Raw genomic sequence first — 19355 nt, forward strand, 5'->3', positions numbered from 1 at the left:
ATGAAACAGGCGGCTTGGGTTGGATGGGATGAAGATTTGGTCTCTGTACTTACGATTGTAGGCGTCTGAGTGCTAAGAGTTTAGTTTAGAGATACAGTGTGGAAACAGGCCCTTCAACCCACCGAGTCCTTGATTGTAAACGTGTAGTTATTTTGTTGAATGAATAGTAGGCAACAAAAAAGCTTTTCACTTTACTGTGGTACACGTGGCAATAATAAAACCAAACACAACTTTTTGAGATAGCAAATAATTCTTAACAATTGCATTGCCCCAATAAACTAACGGAAGCCAATTAACCTGCAATCCTGCACGTGCTGTGTATGGGTGCAAACCAGAGCAATCGGAGAATACCGACGCGATCACAAGATAAACATTAAGACTCATTTAAGAGCATAAGTAATAGGAACAACATTCCCACTCAACCCCATTCTCCTACCTTATCCCCCGTGATCTTTGATGCCCATACAAATCAAGAATATGTCAATCAACGCTTATATCCAGTGCTGCCTGTGGCAATGAATTCCACAGATTCACCACCCTCTGACTAAAATAAAATTCTTCCTCCATCTCCATTCTAAAGGTACATCCTTTAATTATGAGGCTGTGTCCTCTGGTCCTAGACTCTCCCACTAGTGGAAACATCCTCTCCACATTCACTCTATCCAGGCCTTTCATGATTCAGTAGGTTTCAATGTTCTGGAGAGCTGGAGTTTACAGTTAAAATGTGAACTTGAGCCTGTTTTGTTTGTTTTAGTATTATTGTGGCGTGGACTGTGATACAGTGAAAGCTCAGTTTGCGTGCTATCCAGACAAATCATACTATAGATGAGTACTATCAAGTGATTCATAGTGAGAGGATTTGAGTTTAGGAGCAACGAGTTCCTACTGCGGTTGTGCAGGGCCCTGGTGAGACCACACCCGGAGTATTGTGTGCAGTTTTGGTCTCCTAATTTGAGGAAGGACGTTCTTGCTATTGAAGGAATGCAGCATAGGAGCAGGCTAATTCCTGGGATGGCGGGACTGACATATGATGAAAGAATAGTTTGACTGGGCATTTATTCCCAGTTGGGGGAGTTAAGAACCAGAGGTCACAGTTTAAGAATAAGGGGTAGGCCATTTAGGACTGAGATGAGGAAAAACATTTTCACCCAGAGAGTTGTGAATCTGTGGAATTCTCTGCCACAGAAGGCAGAGGAGGCCAATTCACTTGATGTTTAAAAGAGAGTTGGATTTAGCTCGTAGGGTGAATGGAATCAAGGGATATGGGGAGAAAGCAGGAACTTGGTACTGATTTTGGATGATCAGCCATGATCATATTGAATGACTCAAAGGGCCAAATGGCCAACTCCTGCACCTATTTTCTATGTGTCTATGCATAAGTACACCAGGCTGTGCACAGAGATAAATACTGGAGTGCTGAATATGATATTACAGTTGAGGGGAAAGTGCAGGTAAAAGTGCAAGGTCCGTGGATCTGTTGAAATGTTGTAACTTTGTCGGTGCCAAGGCTGCTTAGGTGAGGTCTGCTGTATGATTTTACCAGAATGAATGCAAAAACAAAGTATTTCACTGTGGCTAGGCACATGTGACCATAAAGTATCATCATTGAATTAAAATCGGAGCACCCAGACCTTTCTTAGACTCGGAAGAATCGGAAAGGTCCTGATCCAAATGATCAATTCTGAAGAAGGGTCCCGACCTGAAATGTTGCCAATCCACATTCTCCAGAGATGCTGCCTGCCCTGCTGAGTTACTCCAGCATTTTGCGTGTTGTGTGCCATGTATTCTAACGTGGCAATGCTGGGTGGGTGAAGAGCGTTTAGTTTGAGGCACAACTTCATCGCCAATAGGTCACAGAGTTATAGACTAATTCAACATAGAAACAGCCCCTTCGGCCCAACTTGCCCCTGCCGCCCAAGGTGCCCCAGCTCTGCTCGTCCCACCTGCCCGCCTTAGACCCATATCTGTCATCCATCCCATGCGAGCGTGAACTGCCTGCATTTACTCTTGACACAGAATCAGTATACATGTATACAATCATGAGTGGAATAGATCGGGTGGCACAGAGTAGGGGAATCGAGAACCAGAGGACATGGGTATGAGGTGGGGGGGGGGGGGGGGGGTGTAATTTAATAGGAACTTGAGGGGCAACTTTTTCACACAATGGGTAATGGGTGTGTGGAACGAGTTGCTGGAGGAGGTAGTTGAGGCGGGGACCACCGTAGCATTTAAGAAAGATTTGGACAAGTACATGGATAGGACAGGTTTAGAGGGATATGGACCAAATGCAGATAGGTGGGACTAGTGTGGATGGGCATGTTGGTCGGTGTGGGCCAAACGCAGATAGGTGGGACTAGTGTGGAGGGGCATGTTGGTCGGTGTGGGCCAAACGCAGATAGGTGGGACTAGTGTGGAGGGGCATGTTGTTCGGTGTGGGCCAAACGCAGATAGGTGGGACTAGTGTGGAGGGGCATGTTGGTCGGTGTGGGCCAAACGCAGATAGGTGGGACTAGTGTGGATAGGCATGTTGGTCGGTGTGGGCAAGGTGGGCTGTAGTGCCTGTTTCCACGCTGTATGCACTATTGCACTCAAATGCACTAATCTTTCTCTCTTTTGTTAGTTACTGGATGAAAACAACCAGCTAATCCAGTGTATCATGGACTACCAGAGCAAAGGGAAATCCGCTGAATGTTCTCAGTAAGTTGGTATTGATGTTGGTTTATTATTGTCATGTGCACCAAGAAATAACAAAGAGAGAGAGAGAGGGATACATTCAATTAACTCTGAACCTTCGCTTTGGGGTGTGGGAGGAAACAGGAGCACCCACACACTCCTTCAGACTCTGAAGAATCAGAAAGGTCCAAAATGCCAAGTCTGAAGAAGAGTCCTGACATGAAACTAGATGTGTAGGAAGGAAATAAAGATGCTGGGTTACACAAGATAGACACAAAGTGGCGGGGACTCGGGGACATGGGTGGGCGGTGGGGACTTGGAGACATGGGTGGGCGGTGGGAGCTTGGTGGGCCAAAGTGCCTGTTTCCATGTTTTAACCCCTAACTCAATAGCGTTTTGTGTTCACTTCTAGGTACCAGCAGATGCTTCATAGAAACCTGGTCTACTTAGCAACCATAGCAGATTCCAATCAGAACATGCAGTCGCTGTTGCCAGCTGTAAGTAGTGTCCCTGCTAAATAAAGCCAGTCCTTGGAGGAGATGCTGGGACCTGGAGATCACACTTGAGCACTGCCACAAGGCAATGGTGCTTTATTGTCACGTGTGCGAAGTGCAAACGCAGAGTGAAATTCCTTTCTTACAAACAGCCCAGTACAGTTTTGCCATGGGCAAGCATATCCATGATCTGCAAGTGTACAGAAATAGTACACTGATCCCACATGCAAGGTGCGCCATGTTTTTAGCGCCATTTACAAAGATGTAGTCAATGGAATGGAGGCTGTGTCCATTATCTGTACGTTCAATGGTTCTTTATTTGAACTGCACAGTGAAATTCCTTTTGCGTATTTATACATCAGTTCATGAGTTATAGGAGCAGAGTTAAAAATAGTGGGGTCAGGGAATATGGGGAGAAGGCAGGAACGGGGTACTGATTGGGGATGATCAGCCGTGATCACATTGAATGGCGGTGCTGGCTCGAAAGGTCGAATGGCCTACTCCTGCACCTATTGTCTAATTGGTCCATTCGGCCCATCGAGTCCACTCCGCCATTCAATCATGGCTCATCTAACTTTCCCTCTCAACCCCATTCTCCTGCCTTCTCCCCATATCCCCTGGCACCTTTACTAATGTTTTGGCGCGGTCCACCCGTGCACTCGGTCTACTGGAGCAGTACTGGATTCCAAGATGGCGACTCTGGGTGTGCGCGTCTGTGTTTGCGTGTGCGCGCGCGTGTGCGTGTGTCTGTGCGCGCGTGTCTGTGCGTGTGTGTGCGTGTGTGTGTGCGCGCGCGTCTGTGTGTGTGCGTGTGTGTCAGAAATGGATCTGCAATCTCGCATTGCAATGGCTCCACTTTATTTACATCTCTACTCCGACAGCAACATTTCTTGCTTTGACGACTCTCTTTTTAAAATTCACGGTATTCCCTTTATCCTGTTTCTGTACACTGTGGACGGCTGGATTGGAATCATGTATAGTCTTTCCACCGTCTTGATAGCACGCAACAAAAAGCTTTTCACTGTACCTAAACTAGACAAGAAACATAACTAAACTTGTAACAGTTGGCAATAAACTAAACTAAGTAAATTCCAAAAGGTTGGAATAGTAACAGTGGAGTTTTATTTTTGTAAATTGGGGGGGGGGGGGGGGGGGGGGGGTAATATGGGGTGACGTTGAACAGACGTTGATGTTGTCTGTCCTTTGCCTTGCAGCCTCCAACACAATCCATGCCAATGGGGTCCGGGTCTATCAACCAGAGTGGAATGACCCAGCTTGCTCACGGGCACAGCATGGCAGCGGATGGCATGGTCGGAGGGGGTGCACCTGTGCTTCACATGCAGAACCAGATGAACGGCCAGATGCCAGGTGCGTCATAGAGTCGCACAGCGCAGAAACAGGCCCTTCGGCCCAACTTGCCCACACCGACCAACCTGCCCCATCTACACTAGTCCCACCTGCAGGCATTTGGCCCATATCCCTCGAAACCTGTCCTATCCATGTCTAAATATTTATTAAACATTGTGATACTGTCCACCTCAACTATCTGTATCTAGGTATACGTGACAATAAACTAGAATCCTCAGGCAGCTCGTTCCATACACCCACTGCCCTTAGTGTTTTTTTTTTTTTAAAGTTGCCCCTCATGGTTCCTATTAAAATTCCCCTCCCCCTCATCTTAAACCTGTGCCCTCGGGTTCTCGATTCCCCTACTCTGGGCAAAAGTCTCTATGCATTTACCCAATCTATTCCTCGAATGATTTTGTGCACTTCTATAAGATCACACCTCGTCCTCCTGCACTCTAATGCCCCTGTCCCACTTAGGAATCCTGAACGGAAGCCTCGGGAGACTTTGCGCCCCACCCAAGGTTGCCGTGTGGTTCCCGGAGGTTTTTGTCAGTCTCCCTACCTGCTTCCACTACCTGCAACCACCCGCAACCTCCGGGAACCACACGGAAACCTTGGGTGGGGCGCAAAGTCTCCAGAGGTTTCCGTTCGGGTTTTCTAAGTGGGACAGAGGCAAAGGACTACGGTCCCAGCCTGCCCAACCTCTCCCTGTAGCTCAGGCCCTCGAGTCCTGGCAACATCCATTGTAAATCTTCATTGCAACATTTCCAGCTTGACAACATCTTTCCTGTTACATGGCGCCCAAAAATGTACACAATTCTCTAAACGTGGCCTCGCCAATGTCTTGTATAACTGCAACACGATCCCCCAAAGTCTGTACTCCATACTCTGACGGATGAGTAGAGGTCATTGAGCCTTTGGTGTAAATTCGTAACTCAGCGAACCCGATGAGTAAGCAACATTGGGTGGTTTTGGGTGGCACAGTCGGGGCAGCGGGTAGAGCACCTGCCTCCTAGAACCAGGGACCCGAGTTTGATCCTGACCGTGTGTGTGTGTGGGGGTTTCCTCAGGGTTCTCCGGCTTTCTCCCACATTCCAAAGACGTGCGGCTTTGTAGCTTAATTGGCCCCTGTAAATTGTCCCTAGTGTGTAGGGAGTGGATGGAAAAGCAGAGCAACATCGAGGTGATCAATGGTTGACATGGATTCAGTGGGCCGAATTGCCTGTTTCCATGCTATTGGTGGTGATTTGGTCACCGCCCTCTGACAAAATAAATTCATTCTTCTCTCCTTTCCAAAGGTACGTCCTTTTATTCTGTGGCTGTGCCCTCTGGTCCTAGGCTCTCCCACTGGTGGAAACATCCGCTCCACATCCAGTGTTGGTAATTGTATTCTGTTTTGCAAACTCCGGCAGGATCCAACCACATGCCAGTGCAAGGTCCCGTACAGGCTGGTCTGGTCAACGCCTCGGTCAGCATGCCAGCCGGTAGCCACAGCTCGATGGGCGGCTACAGTCACTCTGTGCCCTTGTCGCAGTCGATGCCGGTGCAGAGCCAGATAAATGTGAGCCAGGGGCAGTCGATGGGGAGTTACGGACCCCGACCTAACATCAACATGCAGCCAAGCCAAGGTACATCGAACCTCCTCTTCTCCCCTCTCCCATCGGGCAATAGGTATAGAAGTGTGACGTCGTACCTCCAGGTTCTTCCCAGCTGTTATCGGGCAACTGAAATGTCCTACCATCAACTAGAGTGTGCTGCTGACCACCAATCTACCTTATTGGAGACCCTCAGACGATTATTGATCAGACTTTACTGGATGTTATCTTGCACTAAATGTTATTCCTTTACCCTGTATCTGTACACTGTGGATGGGTCGATTGTGATCATGTACAGTCTTTCCACTGACTGGATTGCACGTGACAAAAGCTTTTCACTGCACCTCACCCGCGTGACAATAAACTAAAAACTGAACTAAAATAATGCAGAAACAAGGAATCGCAGGTCAACTGTTGGCTGTTCAGAATGTCCCATAAATAAGAGGAGTCACTGTAATGGGAATTGAATTGAACGCGGACAACGTGTCGGAGTAACCCAGCGGTTCTGGCAGCATATCTGGGAAAACGTGGATAAGCAAAGTTTTGGATTTTGACCCTTCTTCAGACTGATTGTAGTGGTGGAGGGGATGGAAGGGGCAGTGAAACCTCTTCTTTCATTCATATGGCAGGCTTTGTCCCGCCCACATCTCCTTTCCTGCCTTCTCCCTACTATAGTCAGTTTGAGGGAAGGCCCTGACACAAAACATTATCTCACCATGTTCTCCAGGAATGTTGCCTGACCTGTTGTTACTCCAACACTTTGTGTTCTACACCAAAACAAGTAATAGGCCTACTGTCAATTCAACTTAATCTACAAACAACCCAATTACAAAGACACAGTGGTGGAGTAACTCTGCGGGTCAGGCAGCATCTCTGGTGAACATGGATTGGTGATGTTTCGGGTCAGGACCCATCTTCAGACAATTTTTGTAGCTCAGCATCTGCAGTTCTTTCTTTCTACTCTTTAAAACCACGGTTGCAACCACACGGAGAATGCAAACAGTGTCCCAGTGAAGATCGAGTGGGGCTGTTGGAGTTGCTGCCGCACAGCGCTAGAGACTCGGGTTCAATCCTGTCCACGGGTGCTGTCTGGAGAGAGTTTTTACATTCTCCCCATGACCACATGGGATTTCTCTGTGTGCTCTGGTTTCCTCCCACACTCCAAATATACAGGGGGGTTTTTTTTTAGGTTAATTGAGCTTCGATAAATTGTCCCTGTGTGAAGGATAGAACCAGTGTATCGGTGATCATTGGTTGGTGTGGACTCTGGGCCAAAGGGCCTGTTTCAATGCTGTATCTCTAAACTAAACTCAGTGGGTCAGGCAGCATCTCTGGAGAACATGGGTAGGTGACGTTTCAGATTCTTGCGTTTCAGTCTGAAGAATGTCGTCCGTGCTCCCCTGAGATGCTGCCTGACTAGCTGAGCTACTCCAGCATTTTGTGTCTTTTTTTTTAACATCAAACGCAGGGGACAAAAATATAGTTGGTGGTGGGGGGGGGGGGGGGGGGGCTATAAAAGAGAGTTGGGGGTAGGGCAAACCCTAGCAAGTGATCGGTGGATACAGGATAGGAGGGGAGCGGCGTTTCGCAGATGGTGACAAAGTGACAAAGACTGCAGGTGAAAAACTGGACAAAAGGGTGTCGGATAAGGAGAGGAGAGGAGGAGTGGAATGTAAAGCCAGAGGGAGGGATGTGAGATGGGAAAGAGGCATGAGATCATGATGTCATCAGGTCGTAAGTGATGGGAGTAGAATTAGGCCATTCGGCCCATCATGCCTACTATGCCATTCAATCATAGCTGATTTATCTCTCCCTCCTAACTCCATTCACCTGCCTTCTCCCCATAACCTCTGACATCTGTAATAACCACAAATCTATCTCTCTGCCATAAAAAGATTCACTGATTTGGCTTCCACAGCCTTCTGTGGCTAAGAATTCCACAGATTCACCACCCTCTGACTAAAGTAATTCCTCCTCATCTTCCTAAAATAATGTCCTTTAATTCTGAGGCTGTGACCTAGACTCTCCCACTAGTGGACACATCCACTATATCCAAGCCTTTCACTATTCTGTATGTTTCAATGAGGTCCCCCCTCATTCTTCTAAACTTCAGTGAGTACAGGCCCAATGCTGACAAATGCTCATCATAGGTTAACCTCATTCCTGGGATTATTCCTGTAGACCTCCTCTGGACCCTCTCCAGAGCCAGCACACCCTTCCTCACATATGTGCCCAGAATTGCTCACAATATTCCAAATATGACCTTACCAACGTGTTATAGAGCCTCAGCATTACATCCATTTCTGTGTGCAAGCCCTCTTGAAATAAATGCTAGCATTTAGTTTGCTTTCTTTACTACCTATTCGACTTGCAGATTAACTTTTTGGGAATCCTGCACTAGCCCTCCCATGATTTCTGTATTCTCTCCCCGGGTAAGAGTGATTTGGGGATGGGAGATGAGTCTACGGAGATGGGGGAAGGAGCAGTGTGGCTGGGGTGGTGGGCGAAATATGTAGGCACCAGGTTAGGGAGGCCAGGGAAAAGAGGAAGGGGTTATTGCTTGAAATTGGAGAATTGAATTATGCCATTAGATAGAAGGAATGCTGAGTGGAGCATAAATGTTGGCATGGGTGGGATGGGCCGAATGGCCTTTTGGTGTGCTGTGTAACATATGAACTGTTGGAGAAACTAAAACATCCCCTCAATGGAAACCTTCAAACTTCATTGGAGACCCTCAAACTATCTGTAATCAAACTTTACTGAGCTTTATTTTGCACTGAAACTCATTCCCATTATCCTGTATTTGTACACTGTGGATGGCTTGAGTGTGATCATGCAGAGGAAGGTACTGCAGATGCTGGTTGATACTGAAGATAGACACAAAGTGCTGGAGTAAATCAACAGGTCGGGCAACATCTCGGTAGAAAAAGGATGGCTGAGGTTTCGAGTTGGAACCCTTCTTCAGGCGTTCTTCAGATTGGAGAAGGGTTCCATCTCGAAATGTCACCCATCCCTTTTCCCCAGAGATGCTGCCTGACTCGATGAGTTACTCCAGCATTTTATGCCTATCTTTTTGTAATCATGCATGATCTTTCCACTGACTGGATAGCACGCAACAAACAGTGTACCTCTGTACGTGTGACAAAAGGGTGTCAGATATGGAGACGGGTGGAAGGGGATGTGAGAATGGATAAAAGGGAGATGGGAAGATGAGAAATTGTACTTGGGTAATAATTCAGAAATAGATCTGAAAAATGGGTCCCTACCCAAAACCGCCTCTCCATGTTATCTAGAAGTGTTGCCTGACACACAAAGTTACTCCAGTGCTTTGTGTCCTTTCCATGAATTTAGGATCTTGCCTGTCACAAAACTGGTTCCGCAACCGGTTTCCAAAGCCACAGGTGAAGATTTTAAACTACAATAACACACCGTGCTGGAGTAGCTCAGTGGGTCGGGCAGCATCTCTGGAAAGATGGGTAGGTGATGGGTCAGCTTCTTCCCAGCTGTCATCAAGCAACTGAACCATTTATCACCGACCTTGAGAGCAGTCCTGACCTCCCATCTACTCATTGGAGACCCTTGGACTATCTTTAGTCGGACTTTACTGGATTTTATCTTGCGCTAAATGTTATTCCCTTTATCCTGTATCTGTACACTGTGGACGGCTCGATTGTAATCATGTGTAGTCTTTCCGCTGCCTGGGTAGCACGCAACAAAACAGCTTTTCACTGTTCCTCAGTGCACGTGACATTAATAATCTAAACTGAACTACGTTGTCCAGTTGGAAAGGGTGCAGAGAACATTTACAGGGATGTTGCCAGGACTCGAGGGCTTGAGCGGGCTGGGACTCTATTCCATGGAGCGCATGAGGATGAGGGGTGATCTTATACGGATGTATAAAAACATGCAAGGAATAGATCAGGGAGACGCACAGAGTCTCTTGCCCAGAGTAGGGGAATCAAGAACTAGAGGACATAGATATACTGTGAAGGAATTTTATAGGAATCTGAGGGGTAACTTTTTCACACAGGGTTGTGGGTGTATGGAACGAGTTGCCAGAGGAGGTAGTTGAGGCAGCGATTATCGCAACGTTTAAGAAACATTTATTCAGATACATGGATAGGATAGAGGGATATGGGTCAAACAGAGGCACGTGGGGCGAGTGTAGATGGGACAAGCTGGACTGTTTCCACGCTGTATGACTCATAGACTCTACCACTGCACTATCTTTCAGGTCCAATGATGCACCAACAAGCACCTGTCTCTCAGTTCAATATACCCCAGGGAGGGGCTCAACATTATCCCAACCAGCCACCAATGACCATGATGAGCCAAGTAAACCAGGCTAACCACATGTTGGGGCAAAGACAGATACCCCCATACAGACCGGCTCAGCAAGGTGAGTCTCTGGCAACATGTCCCATGTATAGTCACTGTGTACACACGTACTCTGCGACACGGTACAGTTGCCGCATTTCAGCTTCAGACACCCGGGTTCGATCCTGATTACCGGTGCTGCCAACACAGGGTCTGTGTGTTCTTCCCGGGACCACCTGGGTTTTCTCCAGGTGTTCCGGTTTCTTCCCACGCCAAAGTCGTAGACGTTTGTAGGTTAATTGGCTTTGATAAAATTGTAAATTGTCCCTAGTGTGCAGGATAGTGCGAGTGTACGAAGTGATCACTTGACCGCACACTCTGGTCATTCCCTCATCTCACCTCTACCATCAGGCAGAAGCTTGAAAACGCGTACCACCAGATTCAGCAATAACTTCATCCCTGCCCCATTAGAATATGTGACCACGTGGGTTTTCTCTGGGAGCTCCGGTTTCCTCCCACATTCTAAAGATGGGCAGGTTTGTAGGTTAATTGGCTTCTGTAAATTGTCCCTGGTGTGTTGGGTAGAACTAGTGTACGGGGTGATTGTTGGTCGGCACGGACCTGATGGGAGGAATGGCCTGTTTCTGAGCTGTATCTCTAAAGTCTAAAGGTACAATTTAACATGTTACCACTGTGTCTTCTGCTTATGAATTTCAGTGTTAATTGCTTGGAGGAAGAAAAGACACCGTGTTGGAGTAACTCAGCGGATCAGGCATCATCTCTGGAGAATATGGATGAGTGACATTTCAGATTCTGTCCCTTTTCGGGCTCCGTCTGAAGAAGGGTCCCGACCCAAAACTTTACCCATCCGCTTTCTCCAGAGATGCTGCCTGAGTTACTCCTGCATTCGGCGTCTTTTTTTTGTAAACCAGCACCTGCAGTTCCTTTGTTTCTCTACGTGATTGAAGGTGAGGGGAAGGAACCTGAGGGGTGCTGTGAAACGATGGGGTCTGATTGCTGTGGGGAGGTTACACGGAAACATTTTATTTCCTAAGACAGCTTTTTTTCCCCCACTTATTAATTTCCAAAGTAACTTTTACGCTCTGAATGAATTTACGTTAATGTAAATAGCGTTTTAATAGTAGGGAATAACGTTCCCTAATTCATTAATCGTGTTATGTTCATGAATAGCGTTAATTAGCAGTTATGGAAACATGAGTTTGAGCAATATTTTAATCGAACGTCTTCCTCTAAACTATTCAGGAGACAAATATAATGTCATTCTGTGAACTGCTGAAATGATTCCTTTATTTTGAACCAGGTATGTGTGTACACACTGAACATCTAATGATATATCGTTGCATCTGTGTGTGTAATAGATGAGTATATTGATCTTGTATATAAATTCTAAACAGCGAAGGCTGCACTTAACGTGAGACTGTTACTTTTTTTAGGTGCTCTTCAACAGTTTTCAGGTCAGGAGGAGTACTACAATGATCAGTTCAATCATGGGCAGGGTGCTCCAGAAAGCATGAACCAGCAGTATTATCCCGATGGTAATACATGCCTATCAATTTTTATTTTTGTTTTTCGTTGCTCCATTCTGTTGCATACATCAAACCACTGTTTTTGGTCTGACCGCAGGCCGCCACTCGCTTTTCGATTTTGGGGTCGCTGTCTAGGATAGGAACAAAGTTCTTGGCGAGGGGAGAATGTAGAACAGTGACTTCGGTATTTTCAATTTGCCTGGAATGAGGTGGCCTGTCTTTGCCACTGTTCAATTCTCCAATTCATAGAACATAGAACAGTGCAGCACAGAAACGGGCCATTCGGCCCGCAATGTCTGTACCGAATATGATACTCTCAGGTTGAACTAATCTTTTCTGCCTGCACATCATCCATATCCCTCTATTCCCTGCACATCCATATACCCACACAAAGGCCTCTTAAATACCACTATCGTATATCTGCCTCCAACACCACCCCTGGCAGCATATCCCAGACATAGACATAGGGCGGCACGGTGGCGCAGCGGTGGAGTTGCTGCCTTAGCGCCAGAAACCCGGGTTCGATCCTGACTACAGGTGCTGTCTGTACTGAGTTTGTACTTTTCTCCCCATGACTGCGTGGGTTTTCTCCGGGTGCTCCGGTTTCCTCCCACACTCCAAAGACGTACAATTTGCAGCATAATTGGCTTGTTAAAGTTGTGAACATTGTCCCTGGTGTTTAGGATAGTGTTGGTGTGCGGGTATCGCAGGTCGGTGGGCCGAAGGCCCTGTTTCCTGGCGGTATCTATAAACTAAAATTAAACGTGGAACAGGCCCTACATCCCACAGTGTCTGTGTTGATCGTGACACCATGACCAACCGTTATCTGCCTGCACATAACCGATATCTCTTCATTTCATGTGCCCATTCAAATGTCTCTTGCGCACCACTATTATACCTGCTTCAACCACCACCCCTGGCAGCGCGTTCCAGGCACTCACCACCCTCTGCGTTTATTTAAAAAAAAAAAAAAACTTGACTCTCACATCTCCTTTAAACTTTGCGCCTCTCACTTCAAAGCCATGCCCTCTAGTATTTCATTTTTCCATCCTGGGAACAAGGTTCTGGATGTTTCCCTTATCATGGCTCGTGGGTATTTATATGCTTCTATCAGGTCTCCACGTAATATTTGGCAATCCAGGGAAAACAATCCAAATTGGTCCGCCCTCTCCTTATCGCTGATACCCACTAATCCAGTCAGAATTCAGTCTAAAGAAGGTTCCCGACACGAAACGTCACCCATCCTTTTTATCCAGAGATACTGCCTGACCCGCTGAGTTACTTGGGCACCTTGTGTCTATCTTTGGTATAAACCAGCATCTGCAGCTCCTAGTTCTACAGAATTCTTGTAGACGTCTTCTGTATCTTCTCCACATCCTTCTTGTATTGGTGTCTGTGCCCTATCTATGACTCATAATTGTATCTGGCCCATTCCAAGTCCGACCAACCTCTCTGTAGCTAATGCCCTCTAATCTAGGCTTCATGCTGGTAAACCTCCTCTGCACCCTCTCCAAAGCCTCCACAACCTTCCTGCAATGGGGCGACTAGAACTGCACGCAATACTCCAAATGCAGCCTAATCAAAGTCCTATGGAGCTGCATCATGAGTTCCTGACTTGTACTCCAGGCCCTGACCGATGAACTACTAAGTACTTAGATGGGGTCTTCCTGGGTTGTGTGGGAGGGTGACGTGTCTATGACTTGTGGATGTCTGATTAACTCATGGGCTTTCATTGCAACAAGCCCCATGGTCTTAACATCACTTCCTTTCCCCCTCGTTCATAAGTTCTAGGAGCAGAATTAGGCCATTCAGCCCATCAAGTCTACTCCGTCATTCACTCATGGCTAATCTACCTTTCCCTCTCAACCCCATGCTCCTGCCCTCTCCTTATAACCTTTGACACCCGTACTAATCAACAATCTGTAAATCTCCACCTTGGAAAATATTCATCGATGGGGTCCACAGTCATCTGTGGCAATGAATTCTATAGATTCAACACCCTTTGGTGAAATAAATTCCCCCATCTCCTTTCTAAGAAGACCCCAATAGACCTCCTTGTCTTCATAACACCCCCACGAATAATCAAAAGAAAAATTCAACAGGGAACGATTGGAAAAACACAGCCATATGTATTTTCCAATTGGAGACAAAGAACTGCAGGTGCTGGTTTGTCAAAAAACTCAGCGGGTCAGGACTCTTCTTCAGACTGATCGTGGGGGGTTGGGGGGGAAGGAGCGAGAAGATAGTTGGAAAGGAAGTAGGGGCGGGATAAAGCCTGGCAAGTGATGGGTGGAATGGATAGGTCAGAAGAAGGTTCCCGACCCGAAACCACACCCATTCCTTCTCCAGTGATGTTGTCTGACCCGTTGAGTTACTCCAGCATTTTGTGTCTATCTTTGGTGTAAACCATCATCTGCAGTTCCTTCCTGCACAAGTGATAGGTGATGCAGGTGAGAGGGGTTTAATAGGCAGGCAGCTGCCTTTTCTGGTGTTAAATGATCTCTCTTCTTGGGAGAACTGGGTTTGATCCTGACCGGAGTCCACGCCAACCATCGATCACCCGTTCACACTAGTTCTAAGTTATCCCACTTTCTCATCCACTCCCTACACACTGGGGCCAATTAACCTACAACCCCGCACATCTTTGGGATGCGGGAGGAAACCGGTGCACTGAAGGAAACCCACGCGATGACAGGGAGAACGTGCCAAAGTCTGCACAGACAGCACCCCAAGTCTCTGGCTCTAGTGTGAACGGGTGATCGATGGTCGGCGTGGACTCAATGGGCTGAAGGGTCTGTTCTGTTAATCAATTCAATTCAATTGGAATTCAGGGCTTTTGGGAACTGGTACCGAAGAGGAAATGATACGTGGGGCAGATCAGCTTTGATTGTATTGAATGGCGAAGCAGTCTTAAAGGGCCAAATGGACTTCAAGAAAGGAATCGTAGGGTCGAAATCCACAACTCGGTGAAAGTGGCAACAGAGTTAGAGTGGTAAAGGTGGCGTATAGTATACTTGGGGTAGACACAAAGTGCTGGGGTAGCTCTAGGCAGCATCTCTGGAGAGGGAATAGGTGACTTTCAGGTCGGATAGGCAGTGAGGCTGAAGAAATGTTCTGGCTTATTCCTTTTTCTCCAATCACCTATTCATTCTCTCCAGCTTTGCTTCCTGGAGCATTGGAGTTTGAGGAGAGACCTGATAGAAGTGTATCAAATGATGTGAGGGGTAGATGGTGTAGACAGTCACAACCTTTTACCCAGTGTGGAAATGTTAAAGACGCGAAGGAATAGCTCTATTGTGAAAGGGGTCAAATCTTAAAGGAAATGCAGATGCAATAGTGGCGTTTAATAGCCGAAGGGCCTGTTTCTGTGCTGTACTGTTCTATGGTAAAGCGGCCTTATAAATGCAAGTTGGTGTTGCTGTACTCTTTCCTCCTTCATTGGCTTTAGTCACACAGTGTGGAAGCAGGCCCTTCGGCCCAACGCCCACACTGACCAACATGTTGCATCTATACTAGTCCCACTGCGTGTGTTTCTTAAATTGCAATAGTTCCTGCCTCAACTACCTCATCTGACAGCTTGTTCCATACACCCGCCATGGTTTCTGTGAAAAGGTTAACCCTCGTGTTCCTATTAAATCTTTCCTGCTCACCTTCAACCTATGCCCTTTAATTCTTGATTCCCCTTCTCTGGGCAAGAGACTCTGTGGGGTTTACCCGATCTATTCCTCTCATGATTGTGTACACCTCTATAAAATCACCCCTCATTCTCCAAGGAATAGAGTCCCAGCCTGCTCAACCTCTCCATATAGCTTAGACCCTCGAGTCCCGGCAACATCCTCGTAAATCTTCTCTGCCCCCTTTCCAGCATGACAACATCTTTCCTATAACATGGCGCCCTGAACTGAAGACAATGCTGTACATCCATCTGAGGTGTAACGGTGGTGTCAGCGCAGCTTGTTTTTCAGCAGGCAGTCTCTCCTCTTGTCTTTCGCTTGGCCTTTTCCCCACTTGGCTCCACTCCACGTAAGTCACGGCTGTTTGCTGCATTGTTAATGTCTCGTGGGGGGGAGGGGGAGGGGGGGGGTGAGGTCAATCGTAACTCGCTATACTCTGGCGGAGTGAGTCATACTGGACGGTTTGGCTAAAATTAGACAAGCAGTCGGTAACAAAACAGGAAGCCACTAACTTGTGGACTCCTACATATCAGCGAGACCAAACGCAGACTGGGTGATTGTTTCACTCAACACCTTTGCTCAGTCTGCCTGGGCCTACGCGATCTCCCGGTTGCCAAACACTTTAAATCCCCCTCCTATTCCCACACTGGCCTTTCTGCCCTGGGCCACAGCCAACAATGGACCATTGTGGGCTCCACCTTTCCTTGATCGTTGTTGCTTTTTGCATTTATTTCATTCATTTGTTCTATATTTCTATATCACTGTGTATATCTCTCGTTCCCTTTTCCCCAGACTCGGTCTGCAGAAGGGTTTTGACCCAAAACGTCACCTATTCCCTTTTCTCCAGAGATGCTGCCTGACCCACTGAGTTACTCCAGCTTTCTTGCCATTAACAAGATCTCAGCCTGATCGCTGCCAATACAGGATGCACATGCATTGCTGATTGCAGTGATGTTATTCATATTGGTGTTGGTTTTTTATTGTCGCGTGTGCAGGTCCACCACCGATTTTCCGGCACCCTCGGTTCCGGAGCCTTGCCGTATTATCCGTTTTGCTGGACCAACAGAGGCCACGGCCTCAGAGGGTAGTCCAACGGTACCAGCACGGTCTGCCTAGGCCGCTAGGGGCCTGAGATATCGGCCCGCATAAGTTGGCTGCGGAAGGCCGCAATGGGAACGGATCTGCCGACTCTGGCCGGGTCGGAGTTCCAGAGCCCCGACCGCATGGGACAAAATCGATCCGCAGATCGTTGTGAAAATCCCGATGCGGTCGGGATCGGCCACCTCACCAAATTTTCATGGGGACTTCCAGGGGAGGAATTTCAATTGCGCTCGTGAATTTTATTTTTTTTTTTCCCCGGATTAAAGGAGGTGTCGGACCAGCAGTTGCCGGAAAATCAGCGGTGGACCTGTACCAAGATACAGAGTTACACACCAGCTGCACCACCGTGCCGCCTTTGAGGTGCCTGTTATGATTGACAGCAATTTGTCCTGTTCAATACTCATAGCCCAAGCTCGGGTAAATGAGTGACATATTAGTTTTTAACTTCATGCACAGTGGCACAGCTGGTAGAGCCGCTGCCTGGCAGCACCGGTGACCCAGGTTCGATCCTGACCTCTGGTGCTGTCTGTGTGCGTGCGTGTGGAGTTTGTCCGTTGTCCCGGCAACCGCATGTGGTATCTCCCGGTGCTCCGGTTTCCTCCAACATCTAGATTTAATAGGTACCCAAGGGCAAACGTTTTCAGACAGAGCATGGTGTGTACATGGACCGAGCTGCGAGAGAGGGTAGTTGTGGCAGGTACGAAAACAACATTTTAAAAGACAGGTTCCTGGATAGGAAAGGTTTGGAAGAATATGGTCCAAATGCGGGCAGGTGGGACTAGTGTAGATGGGGCATATTGGTTGTCATGGACAAGTTGGGCTGTTTCCGTACTGTGTGGCTCTGACTTACAGCGCTGGAGAACCAGTTTGATCCTGACTTTGGGTGCTGTCTGTGTGAAGTTTGCATGGTCTCAGTGTGACCTTGGGGGTTTTCTCTTACATCCCAAAGACGTGCAGGTTTGTAGGCTAATTGGCCTCAGTAGATAGACAATAGGTGCAGGAGTAGGCTAGTATGAACTGGTGATCGATGGTCGGCATAGACTTGGTGGGTGACAGGCCTGTTTCTATGCTGTATCTTTACATTAATCAATAAACTTGGATGGGGGAGTAAGATGCATTCATCTAGCACCTTTCACCTCTATTTCAAACATCCAAAAGACCCTTGCAGCAAATGATGTTGTAATTTATAAAACGTGGCAACCTATTTTTGCATCGTGATATATTATTAGTATTGGTTCATTATTAATGATTTGCACGAGGGGATTGAATGCAACATCTCCAAGTTTGCGGATGACACGAAGCTGGGGGGCAGTGTTAGCTGTGAGGAGGATGCTAGGAGGCTGCAAGATGACTTGGATAATAATAATAATAATAAATTTAATTTATGGGCGCCTTTCAAGAGTCTCAAGGACACCTTACAAAAATTTAGCAGGTAGAGGAAAAACATGTAAGGGGAATGAAATAAATAGTAGAGACATGACTAGTACATAAAGTAAAGACAGAATTCAATACAAAACACAATATGAGGCAATTAATGCACAGATGAAAAGGGAGGGGGACGTGGGGCTAAGGATAGGCAGAGGTGAAGAGATGGGTCTTGAGGCGGGACTGGAAGATGGTGAGGGACACAGAATTGCGGATCAGTTGGGGGAGGGAGTTCCAGAGCCTGGGAGCTGCCCTGGAGAAGGCTCTGTCCCCAAAACTGTGGAGGTTGGACTTGTGGATGGAGAGGAGACCGGCTGCTGTGGATCTGAGGGACCGTGAGGGTTGGTAGGGGGAGAGGAGGTCAGTGAGATATGGGGGGGGGGCCAGATGGTGGAGGGCTTTGTAGGTGAGGATCAGGATTTTGTAGGTGATCCGGTGGGAGATGGGAAGCCAGTGAAGTTGTTTGAGGACTGGAGTGATGTGATGCCAGGATTTGGTGTGGGTAATGAGTCGGGCGGCTGCGTTCTGGACCAGTTGGAGTCGGTTGATGTAGGTGGAGCTGATGCCAAGGAGAAGTGAGTTGCAGTAGTCCAGTCGGGAGGAGATGAAGGCATGGATGAGTCTTTCAGCAGCGGGAGGTGTGAGAGAGGGTCTGAGTTTGGCGATGTTGCGGAGATGAAAGAAGGAGGTTTTAATGACATGGCGGATGTGAGGCTCAAGGGAGAGGGTGGAATCAAAGATCACGCCATGGTTGCGGGCCTGGGGAGATGGGGAGACAGTGGTGCCGTCGATGGTGAGAGTGGGGTTATTGATTTTGCTGAGTGTGGCTTTGGAGCCTATGAGGAGGAAGGGATAGGCTGGGTGAGTGGGCAAATGCATGGCAGATGCAGTATAATGTGGATAAATGTGAGGTTATCCACTTTGGTGATAAAACAGGAAAGTAGACTATTATCTGAATGGTGGCCGATTAGGAAAAGGGGAGATGCAACGAGACCTGGGTGTCATGGTACACCAGTCATTGAAAGTAGGCATGCAGGTGCAGCAGGCAGTGAAGAAAACGAATGGTATGTTAGCATTCATAGCAAAAGGATTTGAGTATAGGAGCAGGGAGGTTCTACTGCAGTTGTACAGGGTCCTGGTGAGACCACACCTGGAGTATTGCATACAGTTTTGATCTCCTAA

At 47.5% G+C, this 19355-nt stretch overlaps 1 protein-coding gene across 2 annotated transcripts in view; it reads left to right on the plus strand.

Annotated features, from left to right (window-relative positions):
• Positions 1-19355, plus strand: part of ss18 (SS18 subunit of BAF chromatin remodeling complex) — a 34234-nt gene that overhangs the window by 6514 nt on the left and 8365 nt on the right. The window contains exons 2-7 of one of the 2 annotated variants that reach the window (XM_033019503.1): positions 2621-2697; positions 3086-3170; positions 4382-4535; positions 5927-6142; positions 10344-10508; positions 11881-11982. In XM_033019503.1, the coding sequence (XP_032875394.1) occupies positions 2621-2697; positions 3086-3170; positions 4382-4535; positions 5927-6142; positions 10344-10508; positions 11881-11982 (799 nt within the window). The remainder of the gene's footprint in view (positions 1-2620; positions 2698-3085; positions 3171-4381; positions 4536-5926; positions 6143-10343; positions 10509-11880; positions 11983-19355) is intronic. The other variant, XM_033019504.1, reaches the window with a different exon arrangement.

Source organism: Amblyraja radiata, chromosome 4 (genome assembly GCF_010909765.2).
Source record: "Amblyraja radiata isolate CabotCenter1 chromosome 4, sAmbRad1.1.pri, whole genome shotgun sequence".
NCBI lineage: Eukaryota > Metazoa > Chordata > Chondrichthyes > Rajiformes > Rajidae > Amblyraja > Amblyraja radiata.